This window comes from Temnothorax americanus, unplaced genomic scaffold (genome assembly GCF_048541705.1).
Source record: "Temnothorax americanus isolate GAGA-0224 unplaced genomic scaffold, ASM4854170v1 Scaffold3, whole genome shotgun sequence".
In the NCBI taxonomy this organism is placed as follows: domain Eukaryota; kingdom Metazoa; phylum Arthropoda; class Insecta; order Hymenoptera; family Formicidae; genus Temnothorax; species Temnothorax americanus.
The window spans coordinates 4,567,225-4,594,686 of NW_027509442.1; the positions used below are offsets into that span (position 1 = coordinate 4,567,225).

Below are 27,462 nucleotides of genomic sequence, written 5' to 3' on the forward strand. Positions count from 1 at the left end.
GGCGTCGGGGCCGTCGGGTAAGGTCCTGCTGGCGGCCCGACGAGAGCCGATAGGGTGAGGGGGGAAGGAGAGGGCGAGAGGGTGATTGTGTTCGCGCGGCCCGCGCTCGTGAAAGGGAGAAGGAGCGATGCGCGCACCGGCCGTGGAGGGAGGAGAAGGTGGTGGAAGAGGAGAAAGAGAAGGAGGAGAAGGAGAAAGAGGAAGAGGAGGAGGAAGAGGAGAAGGGGATGGGGGCGGGGGCGGGGGACCACCACCGAAACGACAGAAGCGACGGGTTGGGCCGGCCGTCTACAACCTACAACGCGTGACCTGCCCGATGACGCGGGGATGAACGAGTCCGCGCATATTCCAATGTGTACGACCCAACGAAAGGGCTCTGACATGTGACCGGGCCGGAGTGTGCATCGTCCCGGGGTGCGTCCCACCGTCCGTCCGTCCGTCGGGCAGAGCAGGTTCCTGTGCGAGGCGAGGATTTCCGTGGCCAACCACGTGACGATCTTGGTGAGTTGCTCCTCTCCTTGCTCCTTTTGTCGTCTCCCAAAGGAATCCCCCGTATATCGATGAAAAGGGAGGGGTGGATTTTCTAATGGTGGTTTCGCGAAACCAAACATTAAGGTGAACGGTGTGGTGGTTCTCGTGGATCTCGGAGTGCGAAGGGGAGAGCGGGAGAGGCGATCAAAAGATTCATTAGTTATCTTAGTAAAATATTTTATTCAGTTGTGCATCTAACTACGAAAAAATCCGGCTTTTTACAAAATGTGATGTGTAGTATGTTTGCTTTCAAAATTTAACGATAATCGAAGCATTTTTTATTCTTTTGCGAGGTTTTCTTCTCGAAAAAATTAAAAACACATTTTGAGTACAAAATTAGAGATTATTGAGAAAAGAACTAATCAATAGTGCTTTATAGAAAATATATAGAGGAATAATATAAAGAATGTTAAGAAAATAAAGCCTTATCTTTAAATTATCTTTAAATTAATTTTATATATTAGCATAATTTATTGTCTCTCTCTCTTTCTCTCTCTCTCTCTCTCTCTCTCTATATATATATATATATATATATATATATATATATATGGAATATATATATATAGTACGCATATATATATATATGTAGGTCTGGAAGTATGTTCCGGGACTTTTATTTTTGATATCGGTATATTCCGGGACATTTGGCAGTTTCCAGGACTGTCCTGGAAAAAATTGATGTCCTACGGCATTTTTCGGGACAGTTTTTTGAATCTGATTACATATATATGCGTTATATTCCAGGACTGTACATTTCAAAAAACGTAAACAGTCCCGGAACATACCCCTGGACCTACATATATATATATATATATATATATATATATATATATATATATATATATGCGTACGGGCGTACGTGCGCGAGTGCATAAACGTGTTCGAAAATCAAAATATTTCGAAGATTGAAAATAATTTAAAATGTGCTATCACATATTAAAAGTTTGAACGTTTATGTAGACTATAATGAAAATTTTATGAATATTTTTTAAATAAGTAAAAATCTTTTTAAATATTTCTATGGCAAAGTGTTAAGGAACAAGCGATTTTGTTTTAATTAATTATATATACGAGAATTTTATACCGATAAAATTGCAATTTCTCATCAGAATAATATGTTATGAAAACAGCGCTGACACACGCATTGATCAGATAAATTTAATCTCTGTATATATATAATAAATAAGCCACTGAAGGAATTCTTTTATCGTAATACCGCGCGCGAATATAATGTGCATGTGACCTTGCTATCGATCATTAGTTAAATTAAATTGAATTTAATTTATACCAAAAAAATCAATTAAGATATGTTATCATTGAGATAATATATCAAGATTCCTTAATGTATATATATATTTAAACAAAGCAATAAATCGTCACCGACTATGAACCTTCGCGGTTAATTATTTCAATCGATTAAAAAGTTCATCAACTTCACAGAATTTTATAACACATTTTCTATTCCAGTTTTCTTATTCAAAAGACAATGTTTTTCCGCGGATTGGCGCATAACGGAGATGGTATACATCGCGGAAGTTTCAAGCACGTCGCGAGTTTGTCTCTTCATCAATGGTCTCGTCGCATAGTTAGGGAAATAGTTTCGCTTATTTCGCAGCTTTACTGTCTGTCGTGATGTCTCAGCATGCACGGCTGTACTTCCCGATATCTTTGCTTATATCCTCTTTTCTTTATTTTTCAACTCGACGCGCCGTCAAGGATTGCAACTCTCGCGCGAAACTATAACGTCGCGTATACTTTCTCGACACGTATCGAACTCCATTTGTATAGAATTGCAAACAACGTTACTAGAGTATTCCACTGCAAACCACTGCATTTTTATTGGATTCGAAGGTAACATATGGCCTGCGTTCGTTGATATATGTATATAATAACTTGTATCATAGATTTTATTTTCTCAATAGCTCCCTTTGTGAATAAACGAACGCAAGCTTAATATATAAGGTAAATTGGACATAGGTTGAAAACGTAAATCAATGAGGAAGAGAATTTCAGTTGTATCGATTGGTTAATCAAAAGGATTTAAGGATATTGAGATTATGAGATTATAGAAAGAAAATTATATATGTACTAAAAAGAAGTATAACAAATTCAATTGCTTACAAGGTATGAAAGAAAATACGTAAAGTAATGAAAAGTACGAATAAAAAAAACTCTTAAGAGAATCTAAAAACGATGAATCTAAATCGGAGTTAAACGCCAATTTCTAATTTACATAGTTATTAGATTAGTAATTTAGAGCGTAGGAAATAAGCAGAAAATAAATTTTTCGCGCCGCTAACAACCGCAACTGCGGGTTCCACGTAATTTTTTCATCAATTTTCGGGAGTTTAGATGCACCGTGGCAAGTAACGACGAAAAAAATATTAATATATTCCAACGTTGCCAGAAGAAACATTGATGTTTCGTGCGAGAAGTTCAATGCTTACGATCGCGTGTCGTAGGCCGAACATGTACATACGTATGTATACACATATACATATCAAATATATATTGAATACATACTGCATATACACTGGAGGCATGGTACAACATGCCGGCCTGACTCGCGATTACTTTAGCGCACTTGTCGTGGGGTTTGGATATAGAATACGGTAGGGTTGCGCGCTCGCGTGTGGCTGCCACGCGATGGGGCACGACACAGGGGAGGCTCCGCGGAGGTGTGCGAGCGTGAAGGTTGATTCACGCTCGGGGTACAACGGTATATATAGCTCTCTTCGCGATTGTACCTCGATAAAGGCGATAGCAGCACAGCCTCGTGCGTAACAGCCGAATTTATTCCGGATTTTTAAGCGAATTGTCGACGATTGCGAAAAACAATTTCTCCTCTTGGGAAAAGGGGAAGCGCAAAACCAACTTGTCCGATGCGGAACATTGCGTGCGGTGTGTTTCGCGGGACTATATTTTCTCACGTAAATCCGGTGCTTCTTCGAAAATACTTCTGGAAAACAGTTTCGTAGTTTTATTAGGTAAGCGTGATATATTGACCTTATTTGTTTCCCTATTTTGTTAACTAAATCCTCTCCAGAAAATGGCAAATATAGTTTGCGCGTTAAAATAAATTTTTGTAAAAGATTTACACGAGTGCGCTTTCGTTTCGACTCATGTGGTATAAAATAAAAATTATACAGTAAATCGTAAGTAAAATAACATTGCTGTGTGCTCTATTTAAATTCTATGAAGTTCGTGTTAGGTTAACGTTTGGCAACGAACACCGCCGCATGAACCGCACCGGCGAGCAATTTGCAAACGTGGATGGCACGCAAAACTCGCTTAAATCATCAGACGGTATGGTCAAAGGTTAATTTGCTGGAGCGGAAATTGAAGACCAATTAGACAACCGGAGTATCCTACCAAATTGTACCGTAAACAGTAAAGTGCTCGCGATCAATCGGCAATAATAGTACCGCTTACCAAATATCCCAAATATTTCCGATAAGTATCCTAAATTAAATTTGCGTCAATTTTCGCGTAACGGGTCGATCAGTTTATATCAATGTCTGGTATATGTTATATGCAGAATTCACTTTAACTTTTGTCATATTAAAAGGAAAATACTTTGGGTTTGCTTTGTTGAGTTTTGACGTTTTAAAAATTTTTTCAATGTGTATCTTCATTTAAATATCAAAACAAAATTGGAAAAAATTGTCGCTTCTCAATTTATTTATTTTTATACATTTATTTTTGTGTATTTTTTCAAAATACAGTAAAAAAAAATAAATAAATAATCTCATCATTTCTTCGATAATTTATTTGGTTAATATGCGTCTCGTCGCATTTTATATCAAAACCTGAAGACTACATTTATTTAGTTGTAAGATTTGATATTTAATTCTGTTTTTTTGTTTGCACTATTATTATTCTGGGTTTGTACACGTAAATATAAATTCTTTTATTATTTAAATAATGTGTATTGTATTTACATAGCCGGAGCAAAATGGGTAAAATATTATCAAAGTATGTAATCCACCAATCTCATAAAATAACAAAGAATTATTTGACAGAGTCCGTAGCGATAAATAGCTCGGTATTTCAATTGGACTCCAATGACCTTATTATGCAATCATTTAATCGATATTATAGTTGCTCTCTATACAATTCCTAAATAAAGATACATTCAAGAATATCGGATATAAAATAACAATCTTTTGACTCTTTTCTAATTGATTCTTTTATCATCAAGTGATTCATTACCTCATACATTTTATTTTTCTTGGTAAGCAAATAAATGTTTTTTAGATTTAGGGAGTACGTCATGTCATTTATTTTTTATTTTACGTAAAAGAAGATTTATGTATTCAACCACTACGCGGTTATGCGTAAAAAAGCCTATATAGATATTTCTTTGTGTTAATTAAGCAAATGTCGAATTGTTATCATCGTAAGCCATATAAATGTTAATCAATCATGATTGATTATTCGAATTAAAAGACTCGATTTGCCGGTCAGTGGTTTTTGCACGGCCGGGCCGGTAAGATTTGGGCAATAGGCATCGGAGTTGGTATACTAATCTGCTCATACGCTGTAGCTTGGCATGGTTTCTCTCCCTCTCTCCTAATTCGCTTCTTCGGAGTATAGTCTGGGAATAGTTTGTGGTTTCTAGAACGTCAATTATACATTAGATTAGATATAAACCGCGCATCCCCAAACGCACGTGTACGATCACTGATTCATATTTCGAACGGCTAAATCTAAATGTATATATAAGTAGAAGACAACAAAACTCATTTAATTGTAAATATGCATGTCTTATTCGGAAGAGTAATATAGTAATATCTTAAAAATAATTTCAATAGGTCAAAATAGAACAAATAATACCTATGAACAAAAAATTTTGAATTTTAACCATTTTAACGATATTTTAATTATTAAGAAAATACACAGAATATGATAACAGAATTGACGGCAAGTACTTGCAATTTTATAAAATTATTTAAACCTTATTACTTTTTTAAAATAAATGCTTACAGATGTTTTAATGTTAACGTGCTCAATGATAATCAATTCTCGCGTAGGAACTTTATTTTTTATTTATTTTACTCCGATATCGTCTAAATATATGTGAATTATTTCTTTTTTCTCTTTTTATCTTTTTTTTACGATTTTTTAATACTTGTATAGTTTGCCAATCCATTGCCATTTCATGTGCCAGTCGTGCGAGGAATTGCGTGTTATCGATTGGGAAAAAAAAAACGCGAAAAGTATACACTTTTCTCTCTTTGATAATGAGAATTAAAGAGTCGGCATATTAAAGCCGCGGCAGATCAATCAAATCACTAAGCTAAAAAAAAACATGCGTCAACTTCCTTTACCTGAGCGCCGAATCTCTTTGTGTGTGACGACCCGGGAATAATATGTAACTGAATTCTATATGTGGTCGTCAATCTGGGTTATCTCGCGATCGCGATAATTATATTACGGATGTCCACAATGACCTGGATCACGGTTGAATTGTTCGGAACATGGTTCCGCGGTTCCGCTATTCGGCGGAATAAAAATCGCGCTACCCGAAATAACACTTGCATGCGATTACGCACGAAAGAGAGAATAGTGGTGGACGCGTTCATTGTTTAAGTAATTTACGCGCGACATATCTTTACCGGATTACGCGCCAGACACAACACGATATATAATAAGAGATAATAAATCAGTATAATGCGCGATATAATGCACGGATGATACACACGGAAAGATAATAGCACAACGAAAGACCGGCGGAATTTAAATCGCAAGATTTACGACACCGCGACCTGCTGCCATGGACTTCTCCGTGTCGCCGTTAATGAACGTGACGAGACCATATGCGTTCTGAGGTGATTTAAATAATTGTATGTCAGCAGTGTCGGCACCCGTCCGCTGACAGCCGTCGTGCGTTGCGTGTCGTAGATTTATTACCCGCATGCGTTATATGTATATATACGGGATGAGACGACAAGTTCGAAGTCGGCGAGAGTTATTGTTTCGGATTTATTGGTTTCTGTCAATTACCACATCGATACAACACTCGGCCGCGGAGACGGAAAAAGGAGCGCGATGAACAAACGGGAAACAACGAGCTCTCTTCCTTCTCGCCTGTTCGTCGCGTTATCAATTTATAACTCGTATATAGGTTCTAGCCGCGCTTGTTCGCGGCGCGGTGCCGATAATTATGCGCTTGCATACCGAACTTGGCACGTTTATTATGCCCGTGTTTCTCGTCGGAGTGACTATGCGAGTGACAATGCACGCGCGTGCCGTGACGGGCCCGAAATGTAATTTAGCGTGTCACTAAACTACCGGCCGGAACAGCAACGACAATATTTATCTATAACAATGCAGAATTTATCAGCGGCTGCACACAACGTTACACCCGTCGATTCCGCCTATCTTCGTTTTCTTTTTTCTTTTACGAACGCGTTACGAGAGCGCGAGAAATTATTTGTTCCGTGCCTCTCTTTATTGCGGCGGGTCTCTTCGGAACGACGTCTGACGTCTCGTATCCACAATTGACGATTACGAGACGATGCGTGAACGCCCACACGCACGTTGGCATTATTATTCGACAACTCGACGACTGCATTCACCGATCGTGTTATCTGGCTGTGTAAACACGTAATAATTTCCGAGATCGCTTCATCGTCAACTATATAGTTGATGATAATCGACGTACAATCACGCGATCGTAATGGACGCGTAAATTACAGTTATGTCTTTACTTGATACTACTTTTTTTTTATTGATATAAGTTTATTTCCTTTGTTGTTTCTTTTCTTTATATGTTTTTATTATGGATTTTTTTCAAGTTTTATCTGAATTAGCTAATATAAGCAATAGGGGCAATTATTGTAATAACTTCGTATCACTAATCTTTCATGTATAGTAAGTGATTAACGCTTATTGCTTATTTATCTGATTTTATTTTGATTATCTGATTATTCTGCAGACTAACTGACTATTGCTTATTGCTTCTTCTTTTTTAAGCTTCAGTTTGTTAACTTCTTTTCTCGTTAACTTCAAGAAAACGTAATGTAGTTTATCTACAGCAAATGCTTTTATTAATAATTTTTGAGACAGTTACCTATTGTACGATTCAATTTTTGTTTTCCCCGTGCATATTAGTAACCGTAATTAATAATAATAATATATTTAACTTCTGCTTTTTGCCAAGAAGTGGACTTGATTTACAATTTTATCTTACCACATTTATACCTTCCACACTCTCATTCATTCCTCTAAGACTAAACTTATTCCTATCCCTGTCTTACTCTTCTTTTCTTTATTACCTCTTTCTCCTTCCAGAGCTCCTGCCTTTTTCCTTCCTCAGTATCCTGCTTCTTGTAGTACCATAACAATTAACTCTGACAGGGTTTTGCAGAATAAAATTTTATGCCCGTTTCACGTCCACGTCACGTAGACGTTCTCAGTGAATTTTCAAGTTTTACCTCTTTTACTACTCGTTTTTAAATCGTTATCTCACACAGACTTTCATATATAGTTCGTTTATATTAATATATTAACAGATCAAATTTTTCTATCAATTTTTCTACGAGAATTCAGTCGTGCATCGATTAGATTTATTACTATCAGCGTTGCTTTTTAGTTTTCGTCAGACTAGACTTGATGGCCCTGAAGTATAAATTGATAAAATAGTAAAATTTCAAACGCGAACGCGTATATCGAACCGATTTCACGGCCGTTAACGTTATCGACCCGCACCGGCGACACGTTCGCATTTTAAGGCACTTTCGACGATACTTTTAGATAAATCGCCCATCGCTGATGCTAGATATGTCCTCGACCTACGCGCACGTGTATGCGTGCGTGCACAAACGTAACGAAGACTATGTTGATGGGTTAGTACAGATATATAAGTAGAGTTATTTCTGTTATACCGATATCGCGAAAGGCGCAAATGAGATAAAAAAAACAGTGACGTGTCTCGGAACGATGTTGTGAGTTCAGTGAGATATGCTCACAAGCGAGAATGTTCCGTGGAAGATAACGACTGGGCAGATTTGCAAAAGAGGAGTGTTACATCGCAAAACGAGAACGATATGCTTCTACGAACACGATGTTATATTTACCACTTAATATCTACATGCATATAGGTACGTGAACCGTTATCTTTTATTCATTAATGTCAGTCAGGAACGTGACAGTCATATTACATGGGACAATAGAAAATTGTATATGTTGTTAAAAGAGGAAGAATCAATGATGCGAATAATTGATGTAAATATAGCGGGATGTAAATATATAAGGATGACAGTGTAAAATGACGCAAATGACGATATCATATTATCTATAAATATCATTCTATAACGGTACAATATATGTTTCCAATAAACACATAAATTATTCTATAATACAAAGGTACTCTATAATACAAGGTGCTCGTTTAATAAAAGTTACACAGCAATGATTACGGTAAATTTAATTTTATATATAGTGAACGTTTTTAAATGACATGCGGAAAGAAAAAAAATACATAATATTTATTTATTAAATTCACCGAAACTTTATTCGCTTATCTCGGCACAATTCGAATAAAGTGAATCCTGGGAATCGACGTCGTTTATGTAACAGAATTAAAGAACTAAATACACGTGAAGTATCGATCAATCGCACTATTTGTTGATACAATTCCTTTGCAGAGTTTTCCTTGCAGAAGTAATCGTGACACTGGACGCAGAAAATCCATGAAATAACGCTTGATAACGCTCAATTCTTATTATATCGAATCAATATTATTTCAAGCTGAGAGAATTAATGAGAGCGCTAAAGCGCTCACGTTTTATTAGATGTTAAAGTCGAAAAAATTCTTATTGCCACCGAGAATATGCCGAAGTTCAATATTGAGCTGTACAGCGATGTCGAGAAAGAAAAAAAATTTTATTTCATGAATTTTTCTTATTAGAGCTCTGTCACTGTACTGCGAATAAGTACGGAAAAATTTGTATGCAATATTCTGTCATGAGATTAAGCTGGCGATTAAATTCATAGACATGATTATGGTTATCGATGTAAATTTAGTTAACGCCATTATTGTCGCTTTGCCAGCAATATATGCTGTCAATCGAATGGACGTTATTGTTTAAGTAGTAAGTCAGTAAATCCTAATATAAAATCAAATTATAAGGTACATTTATCCGCTATCCGCTATATGCTATAGATTCGATTGATTGCATTTCATACTGCATGCGCCGATTAAATTCTTTCGTCGAGTTTTGCGTTGACGGAAATAACTCGGGCAAATTGAGGGCTAAATGCAAAACGAAGAGCAAAAAACGGTCGTTTAATCTCGATCATATCGACTCGAGTGAGATGAGAAATTTCGAAAAATTGTTAAGTAAAATATCTTCACGACTTTTTCAAGTCGTGTGTGTGGTTACAAGTTTATCGCACGGCTACTTACCGACATTATACGAGATTGAAAATTAACAAATTGTCACATGACTCGATTAGCGGGCTATTGTTATTGTAGTCACGTTAAGATTTTGAGTTTGATGCAATTACCGCGATTAAATTTGCAAAGATTGTCATCCATCTATTTACTGAAACATATATGATATGTTTGGTATAATGTACATTTTGAATGGGCAATTAGTGTTGCATTTATTATTGCATTTATTCATGTACTTCTTTTCCATAAAAACTCTTTTCAACTTCTTATTTTTCCTTCATTTATAAACGTTGTGTATGTTTCGGTATTGAGTCAATGATTACTATAATCCAACGCATTCAAAATTCCTGCCTCCGTTTTTCCTATGGCATTTGCAAGTGCGATCACATTCTCTTTACCAACGTTCCAGTTAGTTAAAAATTCACCAATTCTTTTATTTTTATTTTATATTCTTATTTATTTACTTGTGCTTTCAACTTATTGTTAGACGTGACCTCTTGGTATATAGACTATTTGTAGCTCGGTTTTAGTTTTAGTTTTTCATACGGCATTTTTTTTTAATTTGTATATTTAGTAATCTTTACTCGTATATTAATTATGACATAATCCCTTTCATATTTACTTTTGTATCGGCTGAAGAAGATCTTAGTGAAGTTTGAAACGTTCTACCAATCTTGTTTAATTGATAATAAATCATATTTTATTTTATGTTATTGATATTTTAGTTTTCACGTTTATTGTCCCTTGAATTTTTCACTTTGTTCCATGCTACATTTCTGTCGTTTTGTACATAAAATTTTGCGTTCTTCATGCTTCTTTCTATCTTTATTTTATCTGTTATCTTCTTCACTTAATTTCTGAATTTTATTCCAGACATGTGTTATTAAGATCTACTGCGCCATCTATCATTCCATAAAATTTCTATTTTTCCTATACTGCGGTTAAAAATTCTAATTTATTGCCTCCAAATGTTAGATCTTCCTCTTTACTTTTTTTTATTTCGATCAGCTTCCGTTTGATTCATTATATTCTATTGTTAATACTTATTCTTATTGTTAATAATTTAGCCTGTTTCCTTTATAAATTATATTAAATATACTTCTATTATTTTTATATTTTGTTATTTTCTTTAAATTTCTTTTATATTGCTTTATTACGTGGTCAGATATAGCAACGGTATTGCTTCTTCTTTTTTTTTGCACGTATTTTTTTTTACTCTTGTTTAATCTTGTAAATTGTCAAACGTTGGCAATTTTATGTTTGCAATAAAGTTATTATTAGCAACGGTGAAAAACCTGAAAAATATATCATGTCAAATGTGAAAATTAGTAAAACGTTAATTATATTGACAAATGCGCAACGTCTAAAGATTTATGCTTACGTACATTGCGCAAAGTTGCGATATTGGCTGTGTCAACCTTGAGGAGACCATAAAAGAAACAGGGACACGCAAAATGTTACTATTTAGCAGGCGACGATAAGATAGTCAAAGTAGCATCAGTACTATTGGATGGTATACCTAGTTCGTCAGTTTTCAGTTTTGTGGTTTAATCGCGAGTGAGAGGTGCGGTTCTCAATTCTGGAAATGTGAGCGCATCAGTAATGTATTAGAAGTAGTCCATATTTTCGATATGTGGGTAAATCTTTACTTACAAAGGCGAGCGATAAGATAGCGTTGCAACACGCTCGGCAGCCCGCTAATGGACAGTGATACTCGAACGGTCCGCCTGTGAACAGGTTTGCGACAACCGTCGGCGCGCGCGCGCGCGCGCGCACAAGTGAACGCGAAACCGGAAGAACCCGGATGCGGGATGTTTCATGTTCCCGAAAAGATGGCATTCCACTTCATTGAGTAATCCATGTGCCGTTCTTTGTTAACTCGAAGTTGAAGGTTCACACCAATTGGGGAAAGATCTTATATCTTCGCGAAGAAGGGTCAACGTTTGATTACTTAATAGAATTTTTACTGTTCGTGGAAAATGTTGCCACATGGACAAGTGTTTTATAGGTGAATCCCAAAAGAGAGAAAAAGACAGAATTCGGTACGTGAACTCTATTACTTCTGTACGTGAACTGTATACGTGAGAATTGTCAAAATGTGTGTTTGTCGATTATACGTATATCAATCGACTCTGACGGACTAGAGCGCGATGTTAATATTTAAAAGCTACGTGAGTAGGTATATTACGTCGATGGAAACGTAGCCTTAAGCAGTAAAATATGGCGAAGAAGAAGAGTGTGTATAAAAGTCTGTATTATTTAAGCTTTCAATTCACCCGTGCATTTGAGATCCTCTCAAGAATCGGAGAACATCCAACGATTCCCTCGTATAGATATACGTGCATCTTATATAAAATACTAAAAAGTATACAATGTTTATTGTAGATTTATTAGAGAATAGTAGGAAATAATTTCGAAGTTGCATACCAATATCATGTATATCTTTATTTTCATGTAATCGTAAAATGAAAGATCTTTAATTATATCGCATTGAACAAATACCAGTATTACTGTTATTTGTACTGTCATAAAATGCCAATATTATAAAATCAATTAAATTTTTATTGTATTCTTTATTCTTTATATTTTACAAATGAGAGAAATTGCAAGGGAAAAAAATAACGAACGTATATAAATTTGGAATTTTAATTTAAAAAAAGCACGTAAATTATATATATTATATCTATATATTTTTCTTATACGGATATCATCAAAGCTTTTCTTTCATTATATCTAATAAATAATATTATATCTAATAATTCTATATATATATATATATATATATATATATATATATAGCTAATAAATTTTAAAACTTTATAAATAAAATTTTTCGATATTGTTTATGAGCACAAAAATTGCTTTTTTTTTGTTTGAGTCACTCTGCGATAAGTTCTTTATCAGATCGGTATTTGTGAAGAGACGTGTTGGATACGTGAACGCGCGCGCGCGCGTCAATATACATATATGCTGCATCAGCAGAGCGGTAAACTAAAACTTCGCTCATCTCACTTCGGGTTTAGACGCTCGCTGGTCTAGTGAACGTGAACTTTATTATGGTTCAAAGGTAGAATCACGAAAGCGTGTTGCAACGCGGTGAATCCGTCGTTCACCTTTTCACGAACCGGCAGGATGATTCGTTTAACAGTCGAGCGATTGTAAGCGCTTCGGTCGAGAATCCTCAAAGAGTGTCGTTCTGGGAACTGGGATGCTTTTCGTTTTTCATTCGTTATTCCAAAACATTTCGTGTCTCTTTCGCACGAGCGTGCGAATTAGATGTGTCACTTTGTATTCGACACGTATCGTGTGTGTTTGCGAGTGAGTAACAGGACTTCAGGTTACTCGCGATATACATATATACAATTGCCGCGGCGTTTAACATTCGCGAAACCACGAACGGACGTTGTTCTCCGTGAATTCGGACGCATATAGAAGAAAGTTCTTCCGATCGCAGGAAAGGGAAAGACCGACGGACATATTGTTTATAATAATAATAATAATAAATAATAAATTTATTGCAATGCACAACAAAGAAAACAAGAGATTAAACATAGACAGAAGGGACAAAGTATAGAAGTACACGAAAATGCGGAGACTGCAGTGACCAACAAGGCTGTTATTGTTATAAAGCCCATCAGAATAAGAGCATATATGATGTGAAAGAAAATGGAAACGCGCATAATAAATGCATGCATCACAGACGAACACATGCACAAGTATGTATACACGCAAATAAAATACATAATAATAATTAAGGATTCACAATATTCGTTGTTTATATTCGTATACACGAGAGAGAATCAATGCTTCCTTGTCGTATCGATTAATATACGGGGGCGTGCAACGATGTAGCGAGATAGCGGACGCTATCTCGCGATGAAATTAATTTAATGACATCGCGTTTCAAGCCGGAGCTCTTCGGAAACTAACGAATGAAGGGGTGAGCGAGTTATCGATAAATCGCGAGAACACTTCGTACGTCGTGTGAAATTCACAGACATCGAGTTTCAAGCCGGCCGCGGCGCTCTTCGGAATTAACGAATGAAGAGATGAGTGAGTTATCGCAACAACGTCAACGCCTCATGTGAAATTCACGGCTACGTGCTTTTCCGTCCTTCGGAAGCGTCCAATTAAATTTATCAAATCGCTATATCTTCTACGGCGAAAAACATCAATTTACGTTAATTTAGGACGGGAAATCTGTTTAACATCGCGAATAGCCGACGATCGTATTTCGACTTTCGAGGCGTTTGATCTTCAGGAAGTTGTAATGTTTCATCCCTTAGAAAGCTTACGCGAGAATGGCAACAGTAATGAATCATCCCGTGCAGTGATAAAGGCCCTTGAGAGCGACGATTACATTACGTAATTGCAAAACAGTATTAGTGTTGCGGAAATTAACAAGGTTAGACAATCTTATCGAATTTTGCCAGTGTTCTTGGATAACATATCGTGCGTGCAAACGTATCTGTGCGCGTGTTGTATGTATGAGGTTTATTTATTTTTTATTGCTGCACTCTGGATTGCGGTAGAACTTCTCTTCTATAGCTTTTGTTACAAACATATACCTATTTCGTTTTAAATACGGATAGTATAGATCACTAGTTTAGCTACAAAAATTATATAGACTTGTGAACCATATATAAGAACAATTTATATTGTTATTATAAAGAATTATTGATTCGATTATATCAATTCAAAATTTATCTTTTTTTCCTCTGATTTGTTCGATAATTATCATCAAGCAATATCTATGATCATAATTGTTAATCGTAATTTTTTGAATTATATAATAAACTTTTCTTATACATAATCACTCTCACAACACATATTACAATAAATTTTTACCATATTTATTATAATATCTGTAAAAAGAATTGCATTTAATTTTTTGGAGTGCTCTGCTTAAATCAATTATTTTTTAAGTTAAATCGTGTGCCATGTATAAAAAAAACTATCACATAAGATAAGGAAGTAATTCAGAATCTGTACTATTTATCTTATATATATGCGGTTCGTACACGGAAATGGAACGTATCATATCCCGGAAAACGAGTATACGTACAACACATTATAAAATAAAATGCTGAATCTTCCTGTACAATTGTTCTACATTTTATTATATATGTATATGATATTTTATTGTAGATTTATATGCTCGCATGCAAAATGCAATTACATCTTTAAATGACCTATATTTTTTATCACGTTTAATCGATGTTGTTCTTTATTACAAGAGAGCTTTCGAGTATTTTTGGAAGAAGAAAAGGACATTAACACGAGGGACAATTAAGAGGACATTAAGAAATCTCTCAATTATTAACTTGAGAGATTTCTTAATTCATTGAGTTCTATTAAGGTCTCTATTGCTTTTCTGTTTAAAATCTTTGTATAACTCGAGTTCTAATCAAAATTTTTTAACTGCAAATGATATTTAGGGATCAAAACAATTGCTCTTTCTAATTTAATTGACGATGAAGTAAGATATCTGGAAAAAAAACCGATATAAAAGTTAAAAGTGCAGGAGATAAAAGTAAGTGACCTTTTTATTCACAAATATTTAATTATAATAAATGATTTCGTTTATCTTTTTAGTAGAATAAATCGATATAATTATTATATTTGTGTGATCTATAAAATCTACAAAAATTCTCAAAGAGTAGATAAATTATTTATAAAAGTTATTATATTGATATACAATTACATCGATAAATACTAATATCAAATTATTCTACTCAAGAAGCTAGACGAAATTATTTATTAGTTATATGTGAATTTTATATGTATATTTGTCAGTAAAAAAGTCACTTACTTTTTTACCTCCACTTTCAACCGTTTTATATTTCTTCTTTCAGATATCCCATTCCATCGCCGATTAGATTTTTGGAAAGAGCAACTCTTTTTATTACTATAAATACTAATTGCGGTCTAAATATTTCGATTAAGACCCGAGTTAAAAAGATTTAAAACAGAAAAGCGTGTAGGGACCTTTTAGGACTTAATGGATTAATGTCACTGTCAACCTATATTATCATTTGCATTATTCAGTTTGTATTATCGCGTGCATTTTTTTTTTATTGTTGGCAAGGATCGATCGATATCCCTTTCATTTTTTATTGACTTTCGTTGCAGCGTAGCCGAATGTGTCGTGGAGCGAAGTGGCGTATGCAGGCTAGATAAGGGTCTCGCCCGACTTAGGGAACCGGGCGGTATGGGTTTGCCGCGTTTCTCCCTGAAGAGATACTTTTTCTACGTGCTATGTCTGACGGGCACGTTGCTCATCGTGCTGAATCTCCTGCAGGACGAGAAATGGCACAGTATGCGGCCACATCCCGGCCAGCCGCAGTCCGTTCGAGTTACCGGCGATGGGCCAAAGGTACATGAAAAATTATTAATTGTCTTACAATTAGATTAGTCGACGGGAAAGTCATCATCTGATCATACATGGGGAAAATACTGTAGTAAATTACGTACAAAGTATATATTTATTTTTACAACAACCTATTTTATAAATCTAGAATACAAAATAACGATATTGCAATATTAATTACATTTTTATTAATCACATTAATAAAAATTGTAATAATGAACATTTATTACCAGTCTTTGTTTATTTCAAAGACAATCGAACAATACATTTTTAAAACAATTTTAATTTGTAAATGTTTTAAACTGTTATGGACGTGTGTAAAAATTTGAATACTATTACAACATTTATATAGTCAGTTTTTGCCTAAAAATTACTATGCTGATATTGTAATTTTTATTATAATAAAATTATATAAGCATATAGAGTTTTTTTAAGCTTATTGTAATCTACTGCGGTTGCTACGCTAAATATATTGCTCCCGCATCTTTTGATAAAAGGGGAGAAAGAGAGAAAAAGAGAGAAAAAGAGAGAAAAAGAGAGAGAAGGAAGTGTTTCATTACAGTAAATCATACAGTATGCTAAAGGCAACTGTGTTCAGATTTTACTGATCGCTTTCTCATTTTAATGGAATTTAATCTCTGTCTTAAATCGTATACTTGTGAATTTTTGAATTATAATTACAATAATAGTTCTTTTCGAAAAATATGAAACGTACATAACATTTTAAAACAAAAATATTCTGTGATTTTATAAAAATATAATATAGATAATAATTTGTTCTCATTACGTCGATGTATTTCATAAAAGTTTTTATTACAATTTTTGCTATACAGTTTTTTTTTCTGCGAGGGATATGAAATACCCCGCTGTATAGTTCATAGTTCATTTATTTATAGCTATAGTTATTTCTGCAGTACCGATTGTAATTGCAAATCGATATTGTTTTGGAATAAAACGGCACAAGAGTGAGTCACCTTGATATGTACGGATGCAATATAGTTTTATTGATCGTGGTCTATCTAATCGCGTTTGACATATCGATCGGAAAACTTGATAAAGATGCACTAGCTCAGTGTATATTTCTCGCTTATCGTAATATTTGTAATCATATAAGCGCTAATAGAGTTTTTTTAAGATTATTATAATCTACTGCGGTTGTTGCTACGCTAAATATATTGCTGCCGCATTTTTTGATAAAATGGAAGAAAGGGAGAGGAAGAGAGAGAGAAGGAAGTGGGCGAAATGTAAGCGATAATGGCAGGAAAATGAATCACGGCTAAAGGAATAAAAACGAATTTCACTCGCAGATGAAACCCGATTGGCCTTTGAAATCGAAGAAGCCGACGATGCGAGTATTACGCACTCGGGAGCGAGTGAGGAAAAGACTCTCGTCCGAGGTACGGTCAATTGTAGCGTCGATTAATCCCAAAACGACATGTACACGGAAAAACATTCCAAAAATACAACGAAACCTTGCAAGTCTTGCGCATTCTTAGATACGTGTTAATTCCAGAAATTCCAATGATGAAAGTATATGTATAATACATAGATGTACATATTATAATATATAGATGTACATACCATAAACACATTGTTATCGCGATTATTCCCACGAAATCCTGTTTGATATCGTTACTTTTTCCGTGTGTCGTCTTGCTTGTTCTTTTGCGCTTTAAAAGAGTACGGTGCGTATATGATTGCTTTTCGAACTTAGTGGCTTCCTCTTTTTCGACTGAGCTTAGCATAGTGCTAATACATCGTATAATTTATGGCCAAATGTATATAATGAAGAAGATTATAATGTTTCAAACACAAAATGTGAATAATAATTTTTATGAGATTCAGCGATTGCAAATAAATTTTAAGTGAAAGAAACATCGTTTTAAATGTCTGTTTACTTTAGACGTAATTATTAGATATAAATATGGTAAAATTAATGTTTATTTTGTTAAATACTTGATAGGAAAACTGTACAGATAATTAATGCTTCAGATCATATGAAATGGAAATTCTTTATATCGTGGTATGCGTTAGATTGGCTTAATAGTTCAGCCTTGATGTCATTGCCTGTAGCAGTATATATATTGAGTTATTTTTTTTCTAATTATCCATATGTGAGACGAGAAAGTTTTGTTTCAACATTTTTTTGTCATTCTTTGGATCATATATTGTCTATAAGTAAAAATGTCAGAGAAAAAAAGCTTTTGTGTTCGTCCATGCACAATATTATGCTTAGAAATTTTAAAAGTTGTTACTTAACTAATTGCATGAATTTTTATATTTGCTGATAGAACCAATTTAAAAAGTGATTAAGTGACATGTATTAAGAAAAACTTAAATTAACGAATTATTATGATTATTTAAGTATTATATAAATAGCGGAAAAATAATGTATGTTGATCGATTTATTATCGCAAATGTCATCAATACTATCAATACATTTAATATAAAATTTGTTGAATGCGACATTATTAATAAATTTCTAGTGTAAGAACAATAGATCGCAGTATTGTCTTTTTAGTTGCAGCGCGCAGAGAATGACAATATTATATAAAGATTATTTTTTTGCTTATTTATATAAGCCTTTTTCATTTGAAGGGATTGAATATAAATGGAACCGCGAGCTTGAGCGAAAACTCGATAGACTTGGATCCAACGCGAAGACCTTGGTACATGAAAGGAGGAACCAGAAGACCTTATCCAGCGATAAGAACTCGCAATACTGGCAGAAGATTGGCTCAATTGTGGCCGGAGGAAGATGCTTACGATGATCGAGTGACTAATCAGGTAATTTAATTGCACAAGAATTTGTGTGTGCGGAATTACATACTTAAAGATTTAATAGATTGATCGATTTAAACTTAATTTTTCTTAACAAAAATATCGAAGAGAATTAAACGCCAGGGAAAATGTTATTGTGTTAAATTATTTTTTTATTTTATTTTATTTTATTGAATGACGATGTGTTATTATATTATTGAATTACATCGTAAAATTCTTTATTTCTCAGCAAAATATTGGGAAAACTCGAATTTTCACGTTTTCACCACTCTTATAATCGACACAACAATGTAAAAAACTCTTTATAAAAAATAAACTCAAAGCATTTACACATCATACATTTACAAACGAATATAGGAATTTCGTCGATTTTAGTTTTTGTAGTGATGTCGAATAAAATTTATTACAAATTTTACACTGGAATTTTAAGAATTAAAAATATAATTACAAGATTGATTTTAGTACTCGTTGACTATTTAACGTTATACATAACTAAATACATTTTATTAGCATAAGCTGGATCGTTTTGTAATTTAATCGATAGCGCACTTGTTTAAGCAATTGTGCATAGACATATACTAATATTGTGACTATAATTTTGCAGCTAATGTTCGTGCCACCCGATTACAACAGAACAGGTGGTGAGCATCCATTAAAGAAGATAATGATTCCTCACGGGATGACCGAGGCCAAAGTCGGTCCTGACATTTTCTTTCAGCAACGCTGCCCGGTGAACACTTGCACGATCGTCCGCGACAATCCGGACAACGCCGATCTCATTCTATTTAAGGATTACATCACGCACGTGGGACGAAGATCTTACAATCAGGTAAATCAAATGAAACGATAAGTAACGTTAATTTCTGCGATTGACCCATCGTAACTTCGCGATCGCTCATATCACGCATAACGTAAGAGAGGATTTATTGCTTTTCTAATAAGAATTATATTACAATTTTCGGCAGGTGTGGATGCTGTATTTTTTAGAATGTCCTTATCACACGCAGAGTGTAAAGAACGCCCTTATCAATTGGACCGCCACGTATCGGCGTGACAGTGATATAGTGGCACCTTACGAGAGGTGGCAATATTATGATTCCAGTGTCACACAGATCTCACAAACGTTTAATTATGCGGCAAACAAAACGAAAAAGGTAAGACGATTAGATTGATCTTAAGGCTTTAGTAAATATTTTAATTGTCTGCAAATCAAATTAATTTCTGATATATATTTGTATTCTTTATAAAATAAGTGCACTAGTAAATAACAAATCTTTACTATATTTATTTCTGTGGTCAAAATAATAAAATAATAGGTAATTATATTTTTGAAATATAGAAATAGTTTTTATTTATTTAGTACTTTTTAATAAAATATACGGTTTTTATTTATTAAATTTATGCGAAAAATATTATAAGACACAAAAAATTTAACTTAACCATGTATTAGCACATTTTTTTAATTGTTATCATAATGATAATGACACTTAATATAGTTTATTATTTAGTTATAAACTTAAACGAAGTTATTTACCAGTAATGGCTTTAATTTATTATACCACATTAAATTTTTTTAACTTTAAATAGTATAAATTTTATATAAAGTTAAATGAAACTTTAAATTTTAATTAATATCTAAAAAACATATACAAAAATAATGTTTACTGGATAATAAAATAAACTTATCTATTCTTTAATCATGATTTATTATTGTAATTATTTTGCCGCAAGAAATAGAAACATTATTTTTAAGTCGAAATTAAATCAAAATAAAATAAAGTACATAAAAATGGAAAGTATAAGAATAAAATTTCTTATTAAAAGTTTTTTCTGCTATGTATATGTTACAGTTTTATAAATACTTATACTTTTCGAGAGCGTTGTTCTCAAGTACGTTATTTTCGCTGTTGTTGAGCATAGAGTAAACCATCACATATGACATTCGCCTTCTTCTGCATCGCTGTTTAATCAGGTCGCCTGGTTCGTTTCCAACTGCCATCCTCGAAATCAGCGCATGCATTATGCCAGGGAACTCTCGAAATACATCCAAGTGGACATTTACGGTGCGTGCGGCAGCCTACGCTGTCCGCGGTCGCAGTCGCAAACGTGCTTCGACATGCTCGACGAGGACTATAAGTTCTATCTCGCGTTCGAGAACTCCAACTGCAAAGACTACATCACGGAGAAGTTCTTCGTTAACGGACTTGGGTATGTGTGATACTGTAATGGTATTTATATTATTTATTGCTCTCTCTCTCTCTTTCTCTCTCTCCTCCTTTCTCTCTTCCTTTCTCTCTCTCTCTTTCCCTCTCTTTCTCTCCCCGTCTTCCTCTCACTCTCGCTCTCACGTTGGTGCACACAATCCATACAGAGAGCCGCGGTATTTCAGATACGAGCAGCGAATGTAAGTCGACCGACTTAATACGCTCGATCATTTTACCCAGAGGTCGGCAACCTTTGCCAACTTGTACGGTATCTCGAATAAGGCGGTTGCGTGCCAACTCGCGTTACCTAATCTTCTCCACTCGCGTAATGGACAGAAACGCGTGCTGCTCGCGCGGCTATTAATTAAGCTCCCGAACTGGATGCGCCCGCGTTAACTCCCAAGCGTGAAACATGCGACATGATATGGACCCTTTCGTGACACAATCGCTTTCCTTCTCTCGCGACTATAATTACCACTTCTTATTATTATCATCACGAATCTGTTTTCCTTCCGGGTGTGCAGGCACAATGTCCTGCCCATCGTGATGGGCGCCCATCCGACGGATTACGCGCGCAGCGCGCCATACCGTTCCTACATCCACGTGGACGAGTTCGAGTCGCCGAAGGAGCTCGCCGAATATCTGCATCGGCTGGATCGCGACGACGACCTGTACAACTCATACTTTCGTTGGAAGGGCACCGGCGAATTCATCAATACGTATTTTTGGTGTCGAGTATGCGCTATGCTGCACGATGACCGTCCGCCGAAATATTACAAGGACGTGAACGAGTGGTGGCGAGGGGACGGCGTGTGCACGACCAGCTCGTGGCGGGAAAACAACGTCGTGCGTTCACCGAACACCTGAGGAGACGAAATTGCCCTGGGAATACGTTTAGAGGGCTCTTCCGGCGGCCACGGGGAGTTCCGTGCGTACGTGCGTGCGTCCGCCCACGACACGTTGCTCAATTTCTACAAACGATTCCGATTCTTCCAAAACAGAACATTGCCTGAGTTTAAGAGGCGGCCGGAAGGTTCAGAGAACGTTTATTGTACTTTTGCATCTAACGATAAGCGGGTTGCTAGGCGGATCACGATCGCCCGAAGACGTTGGATCGATCGCAAAGTTTTGAAACGAGGTCCTGACGAGGCGCGAAAAGACGCGTGACCTCGCACGACCTTGTTTCGCGGGCACTCGAGCCACTTTGAAGAAGGTATCAATAAGACCCTCGTCGAAAGTGTCACGCGACTTTTCATCATTCGGCTGTTTTTAGGAGTAATCGAAAAGCAACGATTTGACGTAACAAAGCTTCGCGGTGTTGCGCAAGCGAAGTAACTTTTACTCGGCGATTGAGATGCGGACGCGGATAAACGGCAAGGCAAAGAAATGTCTCAAGGTCTAAATGAGAATGCTCGTTTGCGAGAAGGATTGCGCGCGAATTTTTTTCAAGGAGGGCAATCTGTGTGCCTAATTGTCAAATCTTCCAAAATAACATTTCTATACACTCCTTTTTCGGATGATAAACAAAGAATTGAGGCAGGCGAGAGGTGATTTTATGAGAATAGCCACGACAGACCCCTGAGAGGTCATTTTACTTATACTACGACGGAATTCGTTTGGGGACAAAATTTTGCGATGTTCATAAAAATTTGAGATGGAGGGCGCCGTAAAATAATACAATACGTATCACGAAAACAAAGTGCGATATGCGTTAGTCCAGAAGACTCGATTCTCGCTGTGCATTTAGTACTGAATTGTATCGCTTATGATCCTAAGCTTTATCTGTGCAATTTAGAAAGATACGCACGATCACAGACACTTTAGATGGAGAATTAGGATTACATTTGCTATTAAATGTGCGATGAGAATATATGGGTTGGTATATGTGTTGGTATATGGGATGACCCCGAATCACCGGATAATCTTCCAACTACATGTACTAGAGGACCAATTACGAAAGATAGTGGTTTTAAGAAAAGAAAACGTTAACATAAAAAATTACGATGTTAATTAACATTGAAAATTGAGCATTTCTTACAATTTATACTTTGATTAATGTAAATAGTATTGAGATGATTCATAAAAAATAATTATTTCTTCCGAGAAACCAATATTATTTACGGTATTTAATTATTTTATCTGCTGCGAATAATTAAGAGTGTATCATTTACAAATCAGTATTCATACTATTATAACGGTTTTTAAATATAAGCATTCTGTTTGTTAAATAAAACAAAAAGCACATTTATGAATCAATTCAATAAAATCTCATTTCTCAATCGATTTTATCTTGACAAAAATTTTAAATTAAGTTTATCTATGTCAGTAATTAAGTTGATAACTAATTACAATGATAAATAAAAATGCGATAAACATTGCTAAAACGCGAGTCAAAGTTTTGCAAATTTATCACAAGAGCTGTAGCTGGAAGGACAATCGGTGGAGGAAGATCTAAACCGGTAGATAAATATAACTACAATCTGATAAAAGAGAGAAAATTAGCAATTGCGAGATTTGCGTGTAACTTAAAAGAATAGTGGCGTCTAAAATCGAGTGTAAACCGTGTATTGTTTTGTAAAGCAATTTGCGAGCTTTCATCGAGGAGGAAGAAAAAGCCCGCTACCTTTTGTAGAGTGAGGATTACTGTTCAGTATTTAATATTATTGTTCCTTCTTGCGAATTCTGCGAGGGGATCTCTTATCGTTGTACGTTGTAAGTGAAAAAAATTCATGTGCATTCAGATTAGGTTACGTGTAAAAATTGTAGTAAACTTTACTTTTCCGACAATAATTATATACAATAATAATTTTCTGTAAATAACTCATACATTTGTGTATTTTTACTTGTGAAATCGACAGAATGCAGGATTTGTAATAGAATTTATAGAGTTCTTGAATGTAATTAGACTGTTAATTAGCATGTGAATCATTGTATATTTAATTACTTGCATTTATATTTTTGAATTGAAAGAATGCATGTATTTGTATATTTTGCGAATCAAAGCGCATTTATTTTTGAGCTACGTAGTATTTATTGAGCGTACGAATAATATCGCTCACGTAATAAGCGCGCGTGAGTTTATAAAATATTTAAGAGTCTTATCCTTGAGTGCACACGAATTTTGTTATTCAATAAGTCGTTTTGTCGAAGTTCGCAGAATCTAGTCAAGAAGAAGCTCAGTGAAGTATTTTCGAATATAATTTATAATAATAGTATTACATACAGTAAGTACCTGTTTGAAGTAATTCCTATTATAGTTTTTTTTTTTCAACTGAATTGATTTTGAATTGAATCAATTGCTCGTGCGGGACACAGCACGTATCGTCGCACGACGTATAATCATGTTCACTCCGTGGCTAGTGTCAATTCGAAAACAACGACTTCCGGTTTGAACACTAGTCTAGCTCAAACGTAGCTCAACCTTGGACGAATTTAGTCCAGAGAAAAGACAGAAGCACCGAAAAAGAAAACATGAAAGCGGAGCGCAAAATATATATTTGAAACGCACGAAATGTAAACACGTAAAATCACAATTTAGTCACCTCGAGGAGAGTTTAACCACCGATCTCGAACGGTTCCTACATTATAAATTATTCACAGTGCGCACAAGCAGTATAATTAGATATTTAGGTAAATAACTAATTAAACGATTAGTCGAAGTCGACCATACCAATTGACACCGAGAAGATGTGCATACCTTGAATATCGTGGATAACCGTTTCTTCTTTTACAGTATCCAAGTTATGTTTACTGTTTTAGACAGAGATATTATATTTTATCGATTATTAATTTTCATACCGATTGATGTGCTTCAGCGAAAGTTACTTAAATCAATTAAATCGCGACTTCAATCAGTTGCATGCGAAAAGGCATTTGTACAATCTGACACACATTATATAGTATTAAGTTAAAAATTTATTATTTATGTTATGTTATATTATATGAACTTAATCAGATTTCTTTTCGTATAAATACGCAACTCGATATATTCCTGTTAATTTATACACGTTTTTGACATCAATCAAAAACGGGGCAGAACAGCGAAGTCTGGGCTGTAAGAAGTTCTTAATTGCATTGTTAGGTTTGTTAACGATTGGTGCTGCCTGTAACGATTGGTGCTGCTGTACGACGTATGTGAGGTGTGTGTACGTCGACGACGAACTACCGATTGAAGCGGCCAGTGTAGACCCGAATATAAGTACCAAACATTATATTTATGTAAGCAGCAAAAGGGGCGCGAGAGAATAACGCACGCTCGACGTCGAGATATATCCGTGGCGAAATATGTGATAAATAAATGTTTCTCGAGTATATCGTCGATGTTATACCCTCGATGTGCGTAAATTGTAAAATGATAATCTAGAAATTGCTGAAACTAAATAGCTGCTAATTCGTAATGAATGGATGAAAGGAAATTAATTAAATGCTATCATTCGGAAGAATACATCATTTGTTAGCAGATGCAAAATTATAATGCGAAAACTATACACATTTCATAAACTTATAAAAATAAACATTATAAAAGGGCTGAAATTTTTGCGGATTGCATGGCTAATGCAGGTTCAGAAAATTTCAGCATAGTCGACCATTTCTATATATAAAAGAAATCTATCTGGAATTCTTCGAAGGCACAGTTATAGTTATTAATGTTGTAAAGTGTACTTAATTGTCTTTAAAAGCGTCTCGATTATTGTGCAAGTTCAGGTTATCATTTCGAAAACATATTACTGAGCCATGCAACTAGCTGAACTGTTGGCCCTTTCTTGATATTGATTGATATTAATTTTTACAAGTTTACATACGCATGTTTTTTATTCTAATGAAAATGATGGATTTCCTCTACGGTATTATAGGTAGTGTTTAATTTATTTCATTTTATTCACTTTTGATTACATTACAAAATAACAACAAAGTAACTGCTTTAGTTCAGCAACTTCTCGATTGTCACTTTGTACAACCGTTTCTTAAAGCGATTCGACTCGATCAATATTTTTGTCCGCCCCAAATTCAACGATGAATATACGAGATGTATTATTACTTATTCTCTCGGTGATTGCCCGTTGTCAGTCTCTAGATAGCACATTTGTAAATAGTAGCATGTACGAAGGTCATGATATTCCCGTAATGTAAAGAGAAAGAAACACGTCACCGCATATGTAACATTGAATATGTCGATCGTGATAGATAATAAAGCTACGCGAGACAAGTATTCGCCTTGGCGAAACGTGAAATCGGTTCAAGTTCAATCGCAGCTCCGAAATAGGTGTTATTATTCGGTTTCGTAATGTCGGCAAATCAATATCGAAGTCGGAGAGTGTATTCAATGCGCAATATTGTTCGTCCAGACTTCACACGCCCGACTTTACATTCGAAATCGTCGTCGTCTTGATACAACGGTACAGCCAATTTTGAAATCCATTGTTTCGACGTGTAACGATTGTTGACCGACTTCGCGTATCGAATTCAGAATCAAGTACTATTTCGCACACAGCTCTAGTAGATAATGCATTCGAATCAATATTGAAAATTTGTAGATAAAAACGTGACAGATAACGTGGCTCGTTTGGGCGCGAACGCCGCGCTTTATTATTATTTTTTAATCCGACATCGTTTGCACTCGGCGAGCCGCGATTAGTGCCATAATGTTGTAAGGTCGTGAAAAAATTAATCAAAAATCGTGTCGTTGTCTTAACCGTTAACATCCACGTACATAAATTTTCCGCAATCAAGCTCGGCGGAAAATCCACGCAGACATTATCCCATTATAATTTTTCAGAATATACATGCGCGCATACGAAAAATTAATCATGACGTGAAAACTATACATATACGTCGAAATGCAATTGTTCGTAAAATTTTGTTGACAAAGAAAATTTGAGCTGTTTCTAATACAAAAGGCTTGTGTATGTACAATTCTTATTTTTATACACGATGACTCGCGACGAAATCAATTTCGTGGTTCATTTTTTTTCTAATGACATTGATATTTCAATATGTCTGGAATCGTCGTTTTCATATCTTTTCTATCATGCGATGTTTTACTTATTGTTAGCATAGCAACGTTAAGTTTCATGTGTTCATATGTCATATATATATGTGTTCATATTCATATATTAGTTATATCGACTTTTATGCGCATTCCTGACCTAACAAATAAAAACGAACACTATTCTTAA

The 27,462-nt window shown here is 35.1% G+C and overlaps 1 protein-coding gene and 1 long non-coding RNA gene across 9 annotated transcripts; one reads left to right on the top strand and one right to left on the bottom strand.

The window, feature by feature from the left end:
* The first annotated feature begins 242 nt into the window (after positions 1-242).
* Fucta (glycoprotein 3-alpha-L-fucosyltransferase A) lies at positions 243-27,462 on the top strand. Of its 8 annotated transcripts, none has more exons than XM_077411048.1 (8): positions 243-501; positions 16,064-16,307; positions 17,609-17,698; positions 18,900-19,088; positions 19,687-19,911; positions 20,048-20,236; positions 21,055-21,290; positions 21,811-27,462. In XM_077411048.1, the coding sequence occupies exons 2-8, from the start codon at positions 16,143-16,145 to the stop codon at positions 22,151-22,153; spliced, it is 1,437 nt and encodes a 478-aa protein (XP_077267174.1). In that variant the 5' UTR covers positions 243-501; positions 16,064-16,142; the 3' UTR covers positions 22,154-27,462. The 8 variants fall into 8 exon arrangements, with proteins under 8 accessions (XP_077267174.1, XP_077267176.1, XP_077267177.1 ...); XM_077411050.1 differs by having other exon boundaries at positions 16,069-16,307; XM_077411051.1 differs by lacking the exon at positions 243-501 and adding an exon at positions 3,498-3,518.
* LOC143900088 (uncharacterized) lies at positions 8,861-11,392 on the bottom strand. The gene is made up of 2 exons (XR_013257712.1): positions 11,317-11,392; positions 8,861-11,226 (listed from the first exon to the last, which is right to left on the bottom strand). It is a non-coding gene; the product is annotated as an uncharacterized LOC143900088 (long non-coding RNA).

Bases quoted from the DNA above. Each gene is read 5' to 3' on its own strand.
- Fucta (XM_077411044.1), top strand. From the start codon at position 11,921: ATGGACAAGTGTTTTATAGGTGAATCCCAAAAGAGAGAAAAAGACAGA. The intron at 19,912-20,047 runs GTAAATCAAATG...AATTTTCGGCAG, and splicing joins GACGAAGATCTTACAATCAG to GTGTGGATGCTGTATTTTTT. The intron at 21,291-21,810 runs GTATGTGTGATA...CCGGGTGTGCAG, and splicing joins TTCTTCGTTAACGGACTTGG to GCACAATGTCCTGCCCATCG.